A 15129-nucleotide genomic window follows, 5' to 3' on the forward strand; every position below is an offset into this window, starting at 1 on the left:
GTGAAAGATAGGGAGGAGACACATAGGGGGCTATGGGAGTGCTAGAGAGGGAATGAGAAGTAGATGCGAAATGAAACTGAGACTAAGAACTAGAGGGTGAGAGAAAGGGAGATAAATGCAGAGAAGAGAAAAATGGAGGGGGGGGGAGAACCCTATAATGAAATATTGGTACTAGACAGATGTAGAGAAGAAAAAATAGGCAAGAGATGAAATGGAAATGCCAACCTGGAAAAGAATTTAGAAGAAGACTGACACGTGTGAAATGAAAGAGAATCTGGAACTAGACCAACAAGAAAAATAAAATGCTCAGCCAACAAAGGTACAAAAGAAAAATGTATTTTTATTTCATAATTTTAAAAGACTGAGATGTGCCTGCTATGTAAACTGTACTTTTTTTAAATTTTTTTTTGCAGAGTACAGGAGAAAAAACATTTCTGTTTCTCTTTTACCAGTATTTACACTGCTTATAAAGTCTGGCTTTCTTGGGGGGGGGAAATCTCCATTTCAGTTTTTATGTTTTTTTGTGGTTCCCTATTTAGTGTCATATGAAGGTCTGTCCATGTTCTACACGTGTGACTGAGATGAAGGATTCTACTACCATGTAGTGTCTGCAGTGGCTTAGTGAGGGAGGTTGGCACTAGAGACAGTGGCACCTAGCATCTCCATGCCATGTGCCTCCTCACTCTTCCCCGCCATGCTGTGTGACCCTACTTTTCCCTGACTCTTGAGTGCCCCCCACCCCCACCTGGCGTACCCAGCTACCTCATGACACATTTGTCAGTGCAAGCAGCATCTGCCACCTGCTGCTTGCAACAGCCTCAGCTCCCTTCTGACTTACGTCCTGGTCCTGTGACCTGGAAGTGACATCAGAAGGAAGCCAAGTGGAAGATGCTGCTTGCACAGGCAAACATTTAAAGAGGTACAAGGGAAGGCGAAGAGAAGGAGAGGCACCAGCACTGGTGCCCTCCACAAAGATGACATCCGGCAGTCTGCCCCCCCCCCCTGCCCTTACTATGCCAATGAGTGTCTGTGTAGGAATCTGTAACGATCCAGCTTGTTCCAGTTTCCCGATAGTTGGTGTATTGGTGCTCTAGGGCCCAGTGTAATATTTATAGCACTGCTTTCTCATAAGTGGTAAGTTTTCAGTAAAGGTTATGGGTTTAGTATTATTTTGCAGGATTTAGTAGTATTTCATAAAGTGTCTGGCCCTATTTTAAAGTAGGCTCTGGGGCAAGAACTCCTTTGGCGGCCCTTGTTAATCAAACTCACAATGCTCAGGGCTAATGGTCTCCACATCCTGTAGAGTCACCCTGTAAAAGAAAGCAAAGGAAGCAAAAGTGTCTAACATAAGGTTACCAGATGTCTGTGAAAACCCGGACATGTCCTGTTTTTTGAGGACTGTCCAGGTGCCTGGACAGTTTTTTTTAATGGGGGAATCGATCCGGGTTTAACTGGCTCCCCCGACTCCCCTATCTACCTCCTTTCTGGGCCCAGACGCTGTAATTGAATCTATAGTCATCCAGCAGCAGCAATGAGGTAAGCCTGCTTCCACCAGCCTGCCCCAGAAGCTGCCTCTCTGCAGTGACTTGCAAAGAGGTGACTTCTAGGGCAGGCCAGTGGTAGCAGGCTTAACTCACTGATGATTACAGCAGCCAGGCTTAGGGAAGAAATAGTTGGGGGAGTCGGGAGCTAGAGAAGTTGTGAGGTGAAGTAGTGTCAGAGGAGGGAGGGGAGGTGGCTGGAGAAACTGCACGAAAGGAGAGAGAGGAGAAACAGCATTGAAGGGGGCTGGAGAAACTGCATGGAGGGAGGGAGGGCGCTGGAAAAGCATTATGGAAAGGAGAGAGTGTTGGAGAAAGGAGCATGGAGTAGGGTAATGCTAGATGGGAGGGAAGAGACAGAAACAGCAGGGGAGGAGATTGGAAGGAGAGAGAGGGGCACCCGTGGGGGGGGGTGGAGGGGAGGGGGAGGAAAGAAAAGCTAGGTGCAGGTCAGAGGGAGCCTGTGAGTAAATCTGCTGCTGGTGTAGCAGCAAGGAAGACTTGCTTACTGAAAAAGTACACTGGGGATTGGGCTGGGGAGTGAGAGGGCAATGAAGAAGGCCTAGAAGGGAGGCAGAAATGCCAAATTATATGGGGATAGGGGGAGAAGTGTAGCCACAATGGGAGGGTCTTAGGCCTCCACTTTTGGGCTCTGGCATTTTCTTAAGCTGCAGAGACAGCTGGAAGAGAGACACAGAGAGATGCTGGTTGGGGAAGAGAGACAGAGGCTGGATTATAAAGGTACTGCAAGAAAATCCAAAAATCCAGACTACCCCAATACCCGAGCAGTCAGAGTTTTGGATTTATACTGTAGTTTAGACTTTTGTTTTGATCTTTTAGAAGGAACTTTTTTTAAAAAAAAATTCAATTTCACAGATAATCACAAGCAGTGAGAACTTGTACAAAAAATAATCAATTGAACTAAAAGGCAAAACACATCTCAAAGAAAAAAGACTCTTACTGCCCCTTATTAATTCCCTCCAAAAGAACTGGACCCAACTGGAAAATGAAGGGAAACAAAATAGGAAATTAAAATAAACAGGAAAATGTACAAACTTCAATCAATTGCCCTCACATCACCTCAGTCAAACAGGCTTGCTAGGTTGGACAGGAGACCCATCGTGGAGAGAAAACTTACTTTCAAGAAAACTCTTAAAATGGATTGGGTCAAAGGAAATATATCTAAGACTCAAATTTCACTAAACATTTACAAGGAAATTGTAAGAAAAACTCACCACCATGCTTCACTACCTCTTAATAAAGTTGCAAGAAAAGCTTTCATCTCTTCTGCATCTTTTCCAGAGAAGAGAAAATGGTAAAACTAGAGGACATGAATTATGGTTGTGGGGTGGTAGACTTATCCCCTTCTTCTACAAAACTGCGCTAGCGGTTTTTAGCGCAGAGAGCCGCGCTGAATGGCCCGAGCTGCTCTTGACGCTCATTGAGTTGCTATGAGCGTTGGGAGCAGTGGGGGCCATTCAGCGTGGCTCTCTGCGCTAAAAACCGCTAGCGCAGTTTCGTAGAAGAGGGGGTTAGTAGTGTCAGGAAATTCTTATTCCCTCCCAAGGGAGGCGGCAGAGATGACAATGGTGATGGAATTCAAAAAAGCATAGGATGAACACAGAAGATCTCTAATTACGAAGGGCTTTCAATAATTTATCTACCTGAGTATGAAAGAAAGTAGCAAGCATGTTGAAATAAGTCTGTGCATGTTGTGAGTCTAACATTCCAAGAGACAAGATGTCAAGAGAGTCCTTGTGCGAATCAAGTAAGAAACTACTAGATTTGGAGCACTGTTCAGTGATAAAATTTCTCACAAAAGAAGGGACAAAAGGCCCTTTTATTAGTGACTACTGGTAGAGCATGTGCGATGAAGACCATTGGAAATGAATAGGCTGTGTCATATTTGCCACACTGGACTCGCTACTGTGGCTTTGTAAAAGGAACCCAAAGTTTCTTCAAGCACAGTCACAGTTTTAGCAGCCTGTCCCTGATATAGCTTCGAACTTCAGTATGTAATAACTTACTTAAATACAGTTCCAAAAGCTTGTCCTAGAAATGGCTCCACTAAGTAATAGCTTCTCAAGCATAATCACAGTTCCAACAGCCAGTCTCTGACATGGCTCCACAGTTCCAACAGCCAATGGATAATTGGGCTACCTTGGCTGGTCTCAGGTACATTCCCTGGAGATGTAGACTTGCAGGTTTCTTCACAATATAGCATCTGAACTAGGATCACTCCTCTTCCCTGGAACTCCCCTCAGGTAATGCAACTAAGCCAGAACATCCGAGGAAGATCCTCACTCCAGGTCTATCTATTCTGTTCTACTCTAGGGCATTAAACTTCCTTTCAGCCTGGTTCAGTAGGCTAACCTGGCCCTCCTGGCTTAGTAGGCTAACCAAGCTTGTACTGTGGATGATTACAAGCAATCCTTTATCTGACAGGGATGGGTATAGTTTTGACCGTATGAGGTCCAAAGCAACATTGCCTACTGTCCTCATTCTATCCTAGAGTGAAATCATAAGATAGATAGATAGACAGACAGACAGACAGAGAATGTTGCTTGTATAAGGGTCCAGTAAGTCTAGCTCCTGTTCTTGAATGAAAGCACATTAATCATTTTTTAAAAAGATATTGTTGTGTTAAGCGCAAATTCCATATTGGCAATTATACTTGAAATTACCATTATAGAATACTAGTGTAAGTCTGCAGTTTACCAACCAACTTTAGACACATGCTAGTACTGTATCAATAGCTAGTGTAAATGCACACACCTAACTGTTGGTACTATATATAGTATTCTAAAGGCCTGAGTAAGTGCTATAAAGCTGGAAGTGGGATGGGACAACGGAATCCACAAACAAAGACGACCGCGGAGGTCATACAGATCATAGAACTATTCAATACATCCACAAAAGCAAGGGCCCCAATGTTTTCGTGGGATTGTTTCCTGTTGGACTTCTATTCAATGCGCTAGACATGCTCCTGACCATACCCACTTGTAGTTGCGTGCAATGGATTTCATGCTAGGAAGGTTATTATCAGCGGGAATAATAACTGTGGAAAACCAACTTATTAAGCATGTTCCTCATATACAGGGTGCACACAAAAACACTCCTTGATCTTAAATGGTTACAAAATCAAAATTTATTGGAATTGTTTATAAATAAGATGACAGCAAATGCAAGTCCCACAAAGCACAGTTAGCAAGATCTTACACAATCGCTTGCACTTTCACCCTTATAGGCTGCAATTGATGCAGAAGTTACAACCTTTAGACAATGCAATGCAACAAAAAGACCAGGTGTTCCTCAAGTGGCCTTCCGAGATCACCGGACATTACTGTTAGTGACTTTTTCCTTTGAAAGACAGAGTGTACGTACCTCCACTACCTGCAACTATGGATGATCTGAAGGAACGCATCACTGAAGCTATAAACGCAATCATGCCGGATATGCTTCAGAGAGTCTGGTCCGAGCTCGATTATCACATTGATGTTTGCCGAGTAACAGGTGGGGCGTATGTAATCAACAGATACTATATGAAACTTTATGAGCTGATGAAACTGTAGCCTCAAAGGTGAAAGAATATTCCAATAATTTTTTGTTTTCTAACCATTTAAAATCAAGGAGTGTTTTTGTGGGCACCCTGTATAATGATTGATCTGTGAGTCTGTGTGGCTGTTCTCTGGACCTACAGCAGCTTTTGGAAGTGATTAAAGTATGCATTGAAGGTTCTTCTTAGAGACTTGCATTGGCAAGGTGCCCATGTTTACCCTGGAAACACTGGAGAATTTCCCTATTCTTTATATCTGCAGCACATTCATTTTCATATATACTATATTCAATCTATTGAAACTCTACAGTATACATTCAGGTACAGTAGGTATTTTTTTCTATTGCTTGAGGGCTCACAGTCTGATGAGCCAATGCTGAAAATCTAACACCAGCGCTAGAGACAATTAGTACTGGACTAGCACCAGCGTTCATCTCTTGCATAATGTTCAGAGGGTTCTAGCATGGGAAGCAACATACCTGCCGTTGTATCGGGCGATGATGCGCCCGCATCTGGAGTACTGCATCCAATATTGGAAGGATATGGCGTTACTAGAGAGGGTTCAGAGGAGAGCGACACGTTTGATAAAAGGGATGGAAACCTTTCATATGCTGAAAGATTGGAGAAGCTGGGTCTCTTTTCCCTGGAGAAGAGGAGACTCAGAGGGGATATGATAGGGACTTACAAGATCATGAAGGGCATAGAGAGAGTGGAGAGGGACAGATTCTTCAAACTTTCACAAAATAAAAGAACAAGAGAGCTCTCGGAAAAGTTGAAAGGGGACAGATTCAAAACGAATGCTAGGAAGTTCTTCTTTACCCAACGTGTGGTGGACACCTGGAATGCGCTTCCAGACGACGTAATAGGGCAGAGTACGGTACTGGGATTTAAGAAAGGATTGGACAATTTCCTGCTGGAAAAGGGGATAGAGGGGTATAGATAGAGGATTACTGCACAGGTCCTGGACCTGTTGGGCCGCCGCGTGAGCAGACTCCTGGGCACAATGGACCTCAGGTCTGACCCAGCGAAGGCATTGCTTATGTTCTTATGTTAAATAGTATTTAAATATAGTCAAATATATGTTAATTAGGACATTTGTTATTCCCTCTCAGTGCTCAGAAAACATCACACAAAACAAAGCCATGCTTACCACTGGAAACCTAATGCCAACTCAGAGCTGGCTGAAGAAAGGCTTTCCCATGGTTTCTCTCTAAAATGTGCCAGTTTTATTTAACACCCCCTCCCTCCCTTTTTTACGAAGCCACGTTAGGCTTCTATATCACCTGCCGCGGCAGTATTAGCTCCAAAGCTCGTATGAATTTTAGGAGCTTTGGCGCTAATGCTGCCTGGCTGGTGATAAAGAAGCCTAAAGAAGCATCATAAATGGGGGGGAGGGAGGGGTCTTAATTTGGAAACAGAAGGAAGCCGGTGCAAGCCCCTAAGCGCTGGTAGCGAGAGACAAATGTGTGTGAATCAAAGCAAATCCAAAAGTGGAAGCACACATTGGCGCCTGTTTTCTGCACTGTTAAATATAAGCTTTTCAAGTGGGGGAAAAAAATAGAAACGCGTCATATTTAAAGGCACAGAGGAATGGTGCCAATGTATGCTTCACTTCCAGGTTTGCCTGAGCATGTGCACAAGAGCTGTGCTTAGCATGAAACTCCTGTGCACATGTGCCAGAAAACCTTCCTCCCCCTTACTTTTGGTCTCATTAGCACTATATCAATGAAACACAAAAAAGCACTGTGCTTTCTACATAAAAATAAATAAATAATGAATAATGTAATGTGATAAGTGCTCAGACCCTCAACCTTTGTGCTTTAATAGTGAAATTAAGCAGAGGTTGCTACCAGGACCATCATAGCACTTTACCAGTCCCATTCTGCGCAGTGTGGCGCAATGGTTAAACCTACAGCCTCAGCACCCTGAGGTTGGAGGTTCAGACCCATGCTGCTCCTTGTGACCTTGGGCAAGTCACTTAATACCCCCATTGGCCCAGGTACATTGGATAGATTGTGAGCCCACCAGAACAGACAGGGGAAAATGCTGGAGTACCTGAATAAATTCATGTAAACCGTTCTGAGCTCCCCTGGGAGAACGGTATAGAAAATTGAATAAATAAATAAATAAATTATGCTATTATATTCCTAAAAAGAATGTCAACTGAGCTGCTATCTAGAGTGGGTAACTCTTCTCATGCTTCCTTCTGCTTGTCAGAATCCAATAATCCCCTTAAGTCTCCATAACTGTAAACCCCCAGTGTGCATGCCATTTGCATTGGGGGAGCTACATTTTGGCGCTGTCTCACAATATGGGTTGGGTTCTGTTCCCTACAGCATGGGAGTTCTGAGCATCGGCCCATGAGTTACGTGATTTGCCCAGGATAACAAGGAGCAGCAGCGGGATCTGAACCTAACTCCTGCTGGTTCTCAACCCACTCCTCTAACCCAGAGGTCCCCGACCCTGTCCTGGAGGACCACCAGCTAGTCGGGTTTTCAGGATATCCCTAATGAATATGCATGAAAGGGATTAACATGTAATGAAGGTGATAGGAGTGCAGATCTGCCCCATGCATATTCATTAGGCCTATCCTGAAAACCCGACTGGCTGGTCAGGGTTGGGGCCCACTCCTCTAACCAGGATGTTACACCTCAACTCCATTTATATTCTTTAGCCTACTAGAATCAACAATAAATTAGGCTACTGGGAAGAGCAAAGCACTTTCCTGCTAATCCCATTTAAAAGTCCTAATATATTTAGGGGAAACTGAAAATCACTTGTTCTATCTCCCCCCAGGAGAATGCTGCTAAGAAATCTACTTGAAATTAGACATGCATAGCTCAAAAATGACATGCATTTGCATTGTACTCAAGAAAGTAATGTTTTATTTTACAGAGAGGGGTGTTTTTAGGACCCTCATGTTTTACCAGCTTATTCAAATAGTAAAATAATAATTGCTAGTGTTCAGAACTGTATCTGTATAGGGTAAAGCCTTCCTTTAACTTTCACTGAAATTAATTTTCAGCTACACAAGACCAAATGAGTTTTAAATTCAAAGGTAATGTTTCATACACAGATAATATTATTAAATAGAATAAATATATTTCTATGAGTTTTCTACAATTAAATACATTAATATGACTCTGTGTCCAGTCATTTTTTCAATGCTTAGCCCGATTCTAAGATTAGACAAAAAAATTATAATTCCATAAGTCAGTTCGGTGTGTGAAAGGCAGCCTCTGGTAGGAGAGTGGATTTGAATCCTGTCCAGGAGTAAAGACATTAAATACATTTGAAGCTACACCAAGAGAATAACATTTTTAAACAAACAAAAAAAAGGAACTGCATAATATAGAAAATGAAAAATGGGAATGAAATAGAGCTTTTAAATGCAACATATTATTCTAACGGTCAATTGCAGGTGCGATTTCATAACAGGCATGCTGCACACTGACCGGCTTATATGAGTAAAATATTAATATTTAACAGAAAACAAATCTGAATCTTTAGCAAGTGAAGAGCCTTATGCAGTATCTGTATTAAGATTAAGTCTAATTTTTCTCACTACAGGTGGAAAGAAAGCTACGATCGGAATAAAAAGATTCACTTTATCTTTTCTGAAATATAGAATTGACAAGAGAAAATTCATCATGGCTGCCTGCTTTCCAGCTCTGGGTCTTGTTTCCATCGCCATTTTGAGCTTCCTTGGGCGTCTTTACCCTTTGTGCCCCCTCCCCCGTCTTCCACGTTCCAGTGGCTCTTTCACAGTCCATTTGAACCCTTCCTAAATTTCTGCCACTGACTAAGCAAAGATATAACTTATTTTTGTGTCACAGCGACTGACACTTCTGTTTTGATATCTTGCTATATCATTTTGTATTTAAAGTAACCTATTGCAAGAAAGCTCTCCTGACCTAAAATAACACAGAGACGCACAAACTGTCTCTAAAAAGGGAGTATCTTGATCTCCTGCATTAATGTTGTTGTTTTTTTACTGACCTGATTGTAAGCTCTCTATTATTTGTGTTGCGAATTCATGGGAAAAGGTTTTTCTTTATAAAATGTAATAGTAACTATTATTGTCTTACAAGGTGTTTTCAGTTCAGAAAATGAAGGACTGAAAAGAATAAAGAAATATTTTTTCTCCGTTGCTCATAATGATGTGAAAAAATGCTAAATAAAATAATTGTCTTCCAAAAGTTTGAACTATGACTATTTTATTGGTTTAAAAAATTAATATGGTTTAAAAATAATAAGGGGGATTTTTTTTTCATTTTCAATTTAAATGCAAGTATTTAATTTTACGGAATCCATTATAAGTAATACTGGAAGAAACTAGGGTAGAAAATCAACAAACACAGAAATAGTAAACTAAAAAAATCTAATGGAAAAAAAGCTTTATATTTCTAGCAATAAAATTATTAAACTGGAAGAATTTGTTTCAGAAGTAAATCATTTAAAAGACATTTAACGCAATTTATTTTTATCAATTCAGGAGATGAAAACATTCTATAGTAAAATAGGAAATATATATATGTGTATATATATATATATATATATACACTCATATTTCCTATTGTCTGTGTTCTTGTACAGATTACATGAAATAGCTTTAGATGCAGAAATCATCTGACAATAGTAGCAATCTTATCTAAGAAAAAATATTGCTGTATATGTTCTTATAATCATATGAAAACTAAAACACACTTTCAATTTTATAAAGACATTTATTTCATCTATGAAAATAATGTACAATAAATAATTTTCCATTTACTATTAAAGAATTTGAATAAATAGTCTACTTCTAAAAGAGGAACAAGCTCCTCTCTTTTAAGAAACCTAAAATTACAGTCTGATTCCTGAGAATTCACGTGAAGAAATTTACGAATGTTTTGTAATGAGCTGATATTTAAACCCTGTTAATAAATACAAAAGAAGAATGAAACTTATAATTAAATACCTGAATTTAGTAAACATTGAAATCCAATAAGTTCCTTTACTGAGTTTATTGGAATAAGTATTTGAAAGTCTGAGCAAACCCTTTGATCTACGGTATGTTTAAGTCCACTTTGCAGCGAATTTAGATGTACGAAATTGTATGATTTAAAACATCGGGACAATTTCTGATGAAAAGGAGGGGGAGGGGACAGGATGACCAAGGCAGACATATGGTTGATTACTGGAAATTCAAATTTTGTAGATCTATAGTACAAAGTGTGCTTGTAAAAAAGTCAAAATCTTCTTCAGAAAAATGGACAGGACTGTTAGAGTTAGGAGACAATCCTTCTGAAATCTGTAGGCAGGAATCGGCAGAAAAGAAGTTTAGATCTGGCAACAAAGAGGAGTCTTGGGTCTGTAGGAAAGCATTGTCCTGACCAGCTGCACTGTCTTGTTCTATTGTTGAAAGGGTCTCTGCAGTGGGCGTTTGGTACAGAGGACTCTCTGGGTTTGGCTCTTCAGAGCTCCGAGTCTCATTACTAGGCTGATTTTTGGAGTTATAGGGAAAAGTTTCCCCCTCTATAATGGAGCCTGTATTGTCCAAGGTTTGACTGTATGGGGAACTTTCTTCCCTCTCCTCTCCTGCATCGCAGTCCTCTAGGCTGGAGAAGTTCAGGTCTCCATCATGAAAATCTTTGTGCTGGGTCTGCCTCTTGTGCTTCATCCTTCGGTTCTGGAACCAGACTTTAACCTGTCTCTCTGTCAGGTCCAGTAAAGCTGCGATCTCCACCCGGCGTGGCCTGCAGAGGTATTTGTTAAAGTGAAATTCCTTTTCCAGTTCCAGGAGTTGGGTGTTGGTGTAGGCTGTCCTCAGCCTCCTGGAGCTGCTGCTACTATCCTGAAGTCCCTGGACGTCTGCAAAAATACAATCAGATCGTTCAAAGTATGAACAAATACAGTGCCGATGAAGGATTGGTGTCTAGCAGCTTTCATTATTTATAGTGTTTCTCCTAAACAAACAAAAGAAACAAAAAAAAAGGTGCTAACAGACCTGTTCCTTGCAAAATAGACAAGAATTCTGAAGGGGATTTGTAATCTGCAGCAACAATATACTATAATTGCTATCTAAGTTTTTGGATACATATAGTTTTACGTATTAAATAAAAGAATATTATATATATACTGTTTTTGGATACATATAGTTTTACATATTAAATAAAAGAATATACTGTTTTTGGATACATATAGTTTTACGTATTAAATAAAAGAATATTATATATATACTGTTTTTGGATACATATAGTTTTCGTATTAAATAAAAGAATATTATATATATATACTGTCCTGCCAATGGCATATATTATTATTATGTAAGAAGCGTGCATTTATATTAGTATTGAAAACAGATTCGTATCTTTCTCCTTTATTACATCACCTACATTCCCCAATGAGAGTCACCCAAAGACTCCTGAGAACCCAGAAATGTCACTTGCCAGCCATAAACCTTCCTCGGTGTGCTGCTGCCCAGCTTCCCCCCATCCCTTTCAACAAAGATAGTCTGGAGCTTATATTCATTTTAACAGTGAAAGGAGAGTATTCCAGCAAAGATAGTATAGCATATGGAACACATACACCTCATTTTGCTTTATGCCATTTCGGTTTTAATAAGTCTGCTCCCAAATCTAAGGAGCCCCCAATTTTACAGACCTTCTGGAGAGTCAACCGCAGAGCCTGGCACCGAGGAAGATGGGGGAGATGGGGAGGAAGAGGAAGATGCAGCCTGGTTGCCTTTCTTGGCTGATTTCTTCTCTTTCATCCAGGGGAACTCTGCGACCAAAGAGCCCGACTGGACCAGGGACTGCTGGACAAGGCCATTTGCTGCTCTTTTTTGGCTTCTTGGTCTCGGCTGGCTGCTGGAGCATGGATTCAGGCTGGGGATGGTTTGTTCAAAAGGAGGAGGAATTAATGTCGACTCCTTGATTGATGAAGTTTGAAATGTCTCCAGGACAGCGGGAAAAGACGTCAGGCACTCTGCAAGCGAAGGCTGACTATTTATAAACCCGATCTCCCTCTCAAATTCAAAATTCATGGCTTTGTAGGCCAAATGTGAGAGAGGAAATCGAAGAAGTATTAAGGTCACAATTTTATTGGTAGGCTTTATAATTGTATATTGCTGATAATACTGGCGTATGGGGACCTTGCTCTATTAAACTGGAGACTAGGGCGAAATTGCGTCCAATTCCTGGTCATGTGACCAACACTGGCCAATCCTCAGCGAGGCCTGGTTGAAAACAGAAAGCATTATTATTTTTAATTGATTCAAAAACTCCAGAGAAAACATATTTTTCTTTTGGAATTTATTAGATTGACTCTAAAATGTGCATAATTCCACGTAATGGCTACACAAGCCTGGTGAGGGTAAAAAAAATCGGAATAAAGCATTTTATTTTTAACTGTTCCCTACCTGTTTCAGAAAAAAAACAACAACCAGCTTATGATAAGCACAGTCTGGTAGGCAGAGCAATTAAGAAGCAAACTCATTAATCTTTAAAGTTTTGACACCAGTGAATGAATCGAGGAATAGAAAAGAACTTTCACAAGTTAAATTTGAAGCAGTCTCCACAAACAAGAGGGAAAGTTAAGGCAAACATTTAAAGCAAGTTGGACCTCTGGCAAACAAAGCCTCCAGGGTCTGAGGCGTTCAGGTCAGTATAAAAGTTTGAATAAGGGGTTTTTGGTTTTGATTTTTAGTTTTACCGTACAGTGAAATGGAAAATTAACAATAAGTTAATAAGAAGATTAGCCTCTATGCCATCAGTGTAAACATGAGATATCGATTTCATCTTTAGCAGCTTCAGTCTTAGATCTTAATTACTAGCATTCTGTTAATAGTGTAAATCCCTATTTGATTTTTAAAACGGAAAGTTTAGTGACCTATTCAAATCTGATTTTTTTTTCTACGTTAATAAATGTAGCTTTTTGCTAAGTTTATAAAAATAAATAATAAATGCAAGGAAATGTTGCTCCTGAGCAAGTACATTTTGAGGCATCCAAAGGAAAGCACAGGGAGGGGAACAATCAATCTCCCTGCAGCAAAGCTCTGTGACAGCCCACTCTCACTAAAGCATCAAAGAATGTAAGCTTTTCTTAGAGCTGCCAAGGAAAGCCAGAGACAGAAACTTTAATTTAAAAAACAAAAACACTCAAGTTTCTTCTTGGTATCCGAATTTTTTAAAAAAAGTGAAGTATAAAAGAAACGCTTAGAGTATGGAAAAGGCAGGCAACATCACTGTTCTCAGACCCTGCTTTTTCTTTACTGAAACTCGTGTTTAAGCTCTGCGTCCAAGCGAAATGCAATCAGGCAGCAAAGCTAAAAGTCTTTTGTCTATAAAACATCCGTGTGGGTGGTAAATATTTAACGAGAAAACCATAAATCTAAAACCTACTTGGTTCCTGCTCATGAAAGAGAAATAGAACTTTTAATTCTCCACTTGGAAACAAACTTTAAATGGAAATTATATTTAAAATTGTTTGTTTATTTTATTTTACTATTTCTTAAACGATTTTATTTTATTTTCTACTCACGAAAAAGCACTACTTGTAAAACCAAAGAAAGTGCTTGAACCAAAATTTCTTATCTGCAGGGACACACAACATAAATTAAAGGATCAAATTAACTAGTTTTGATGGGCAACTTTAAAGCTACCTAGATGGCATGAAATAAAGCAATTTTCCCTTCAATTAGTTTTGTTTTCACTTTATGTGTGTTCCATTTAAAATAGAAGACGGAAGGCATGGTTTACAGTCCTAACAATTTCTAAATGTACTGAAAGATTATGGATATGTGAAAACTTTGGTTTTAAGGCGAAATCAGACTCGTTTTCATGCAATAAGGTACAAAAATAACAGAGACCGCGGAAGCTCCAAGGGGAAAGCTATCAGAAGTCAGGCAGCAGCGCATGGGGACACCTTTTTCTTTGGGTTATGGATGTTGTCGCTTTTTCCTCTCACTTGTTTTAATGCAATTCAGAGAACTCCCTATCGAAGAACGATACAAATGGAACAAGATGGCGCCTACTATTTTAACTCGGTTACATCATCCAGAAAATTATATTCTAGCCCTTCCCCCCACCCCCTCCGAGTATTATTTCATCCCAATCAAAGTTTCCACGCTTTTCTGCTTTTAAATTATAGTATCACCGAATGTTAAATTACTTACTGCCTGGATGAACTGAGCTCGGTTACAATACAGGGCAGAGAAAACAGGTTATGTTTTCTATTGTTATTTATCGTTGCACAAAGGGCGTAATGACCATTCTTGCATTTTGCTTTTAAAATTAATGTCGATGAAAGTCTAGTGAGTGTACATTCTCCTAAAACAAAATATCTGGATGTATAATTAAAGACATTTAAGGACCTGTGTTATAATCAGAAATATGTAAAGGGTTTAAAAACATCGACATCTCTCTAATATTTCAGTTTTGAGAACATTTTCTCTCCTTTGTATCCTTATACTGGACCTCAGATTCTGATACAATAGGATCTTTGATTTTCATCTTAGCTAGTTCAAAACCTGGTGTCAGAAGAAATCTCATAATCTCTGTCTGTTATGTAAGTTTTCTTTAACACTTTTGGCCATAAATTGGGAATTATACCCAGTTTTATGTTCTGCTAAATTTATATATCTTATCTTTAACTTTTAATCTAATCATAGCATCTCCAGTTTTACTTAGTGCTGTGATTTCGCTTCAGTGTAAAATATCAACATGAAAACTTTGTGCTTTTTGTGATTAATGATTCTCCTTTGTTTTCATTTTAGGCCCAATCGTTACTTAGCTTGAATACCACGTGATTATTCTTTGTATCTCCAGAAAAGAACTGTGAACTTTAGTCACAGCTAACAGGCTCGTTCTCGGCTTTCTGCCTCTTATAGGAAAAGGCACATAATTTTATAAATATATAGATATGTATATATATATATATATAAGCAAAGGAAAGACTGTAAGCCAACGTCAAATCATTTTAACCAAATTAAATACCATATTCTATTGCCAATAAACAATTTCTGAGGTAAAACAAATAGTATTGTAACCC

At 39.6% G+C, this 15129-nt stretch overlaps 1 protein-coding gene across 1 annotated transcript; it reads right to left on the reverse strand.

The window, feature by feature from the left end:
* Positions 1 to 9674: 9674 nt before the first annotated feature.
* HOXB2 (homeobox B2) lies at positions 9675 to 15117 on the reverse strand. Its single transcript, XM_033918070.1, has 2 exons — positions 11743 to 15117; positions 9675 to 10950 (listed from the first exon to the last, which is right to left on the reverse strand). Exons 1-2 carry the CDS (start codon positions 12122 to 12124, stop codon positions 10274 to 10276), a joined length of 1059 nt encoding a protein of 352 aa, XP_033773961.1. The 5' UTR covers positions 12125 to 15117; the 3' UTR covers positions 9675 to 10273.
* Positions 15118 to 15129: the final 12 nt, after the last annotated feature.

The sequence above is a fragment of the Geotrypetes seraphini genome, chromosome 13, assembly GCF_902459505.1.
Source record: "Geotrypetes seraphini chromosome 13, aGeoSer1.1, whole genome shotgun sequence".
NCBI lineage: Eukaryota > Metazoa > Chordata > Amphibia > Gymnophiona > Dermophiidae > Geotrypetes > Geotrypetes seraphini.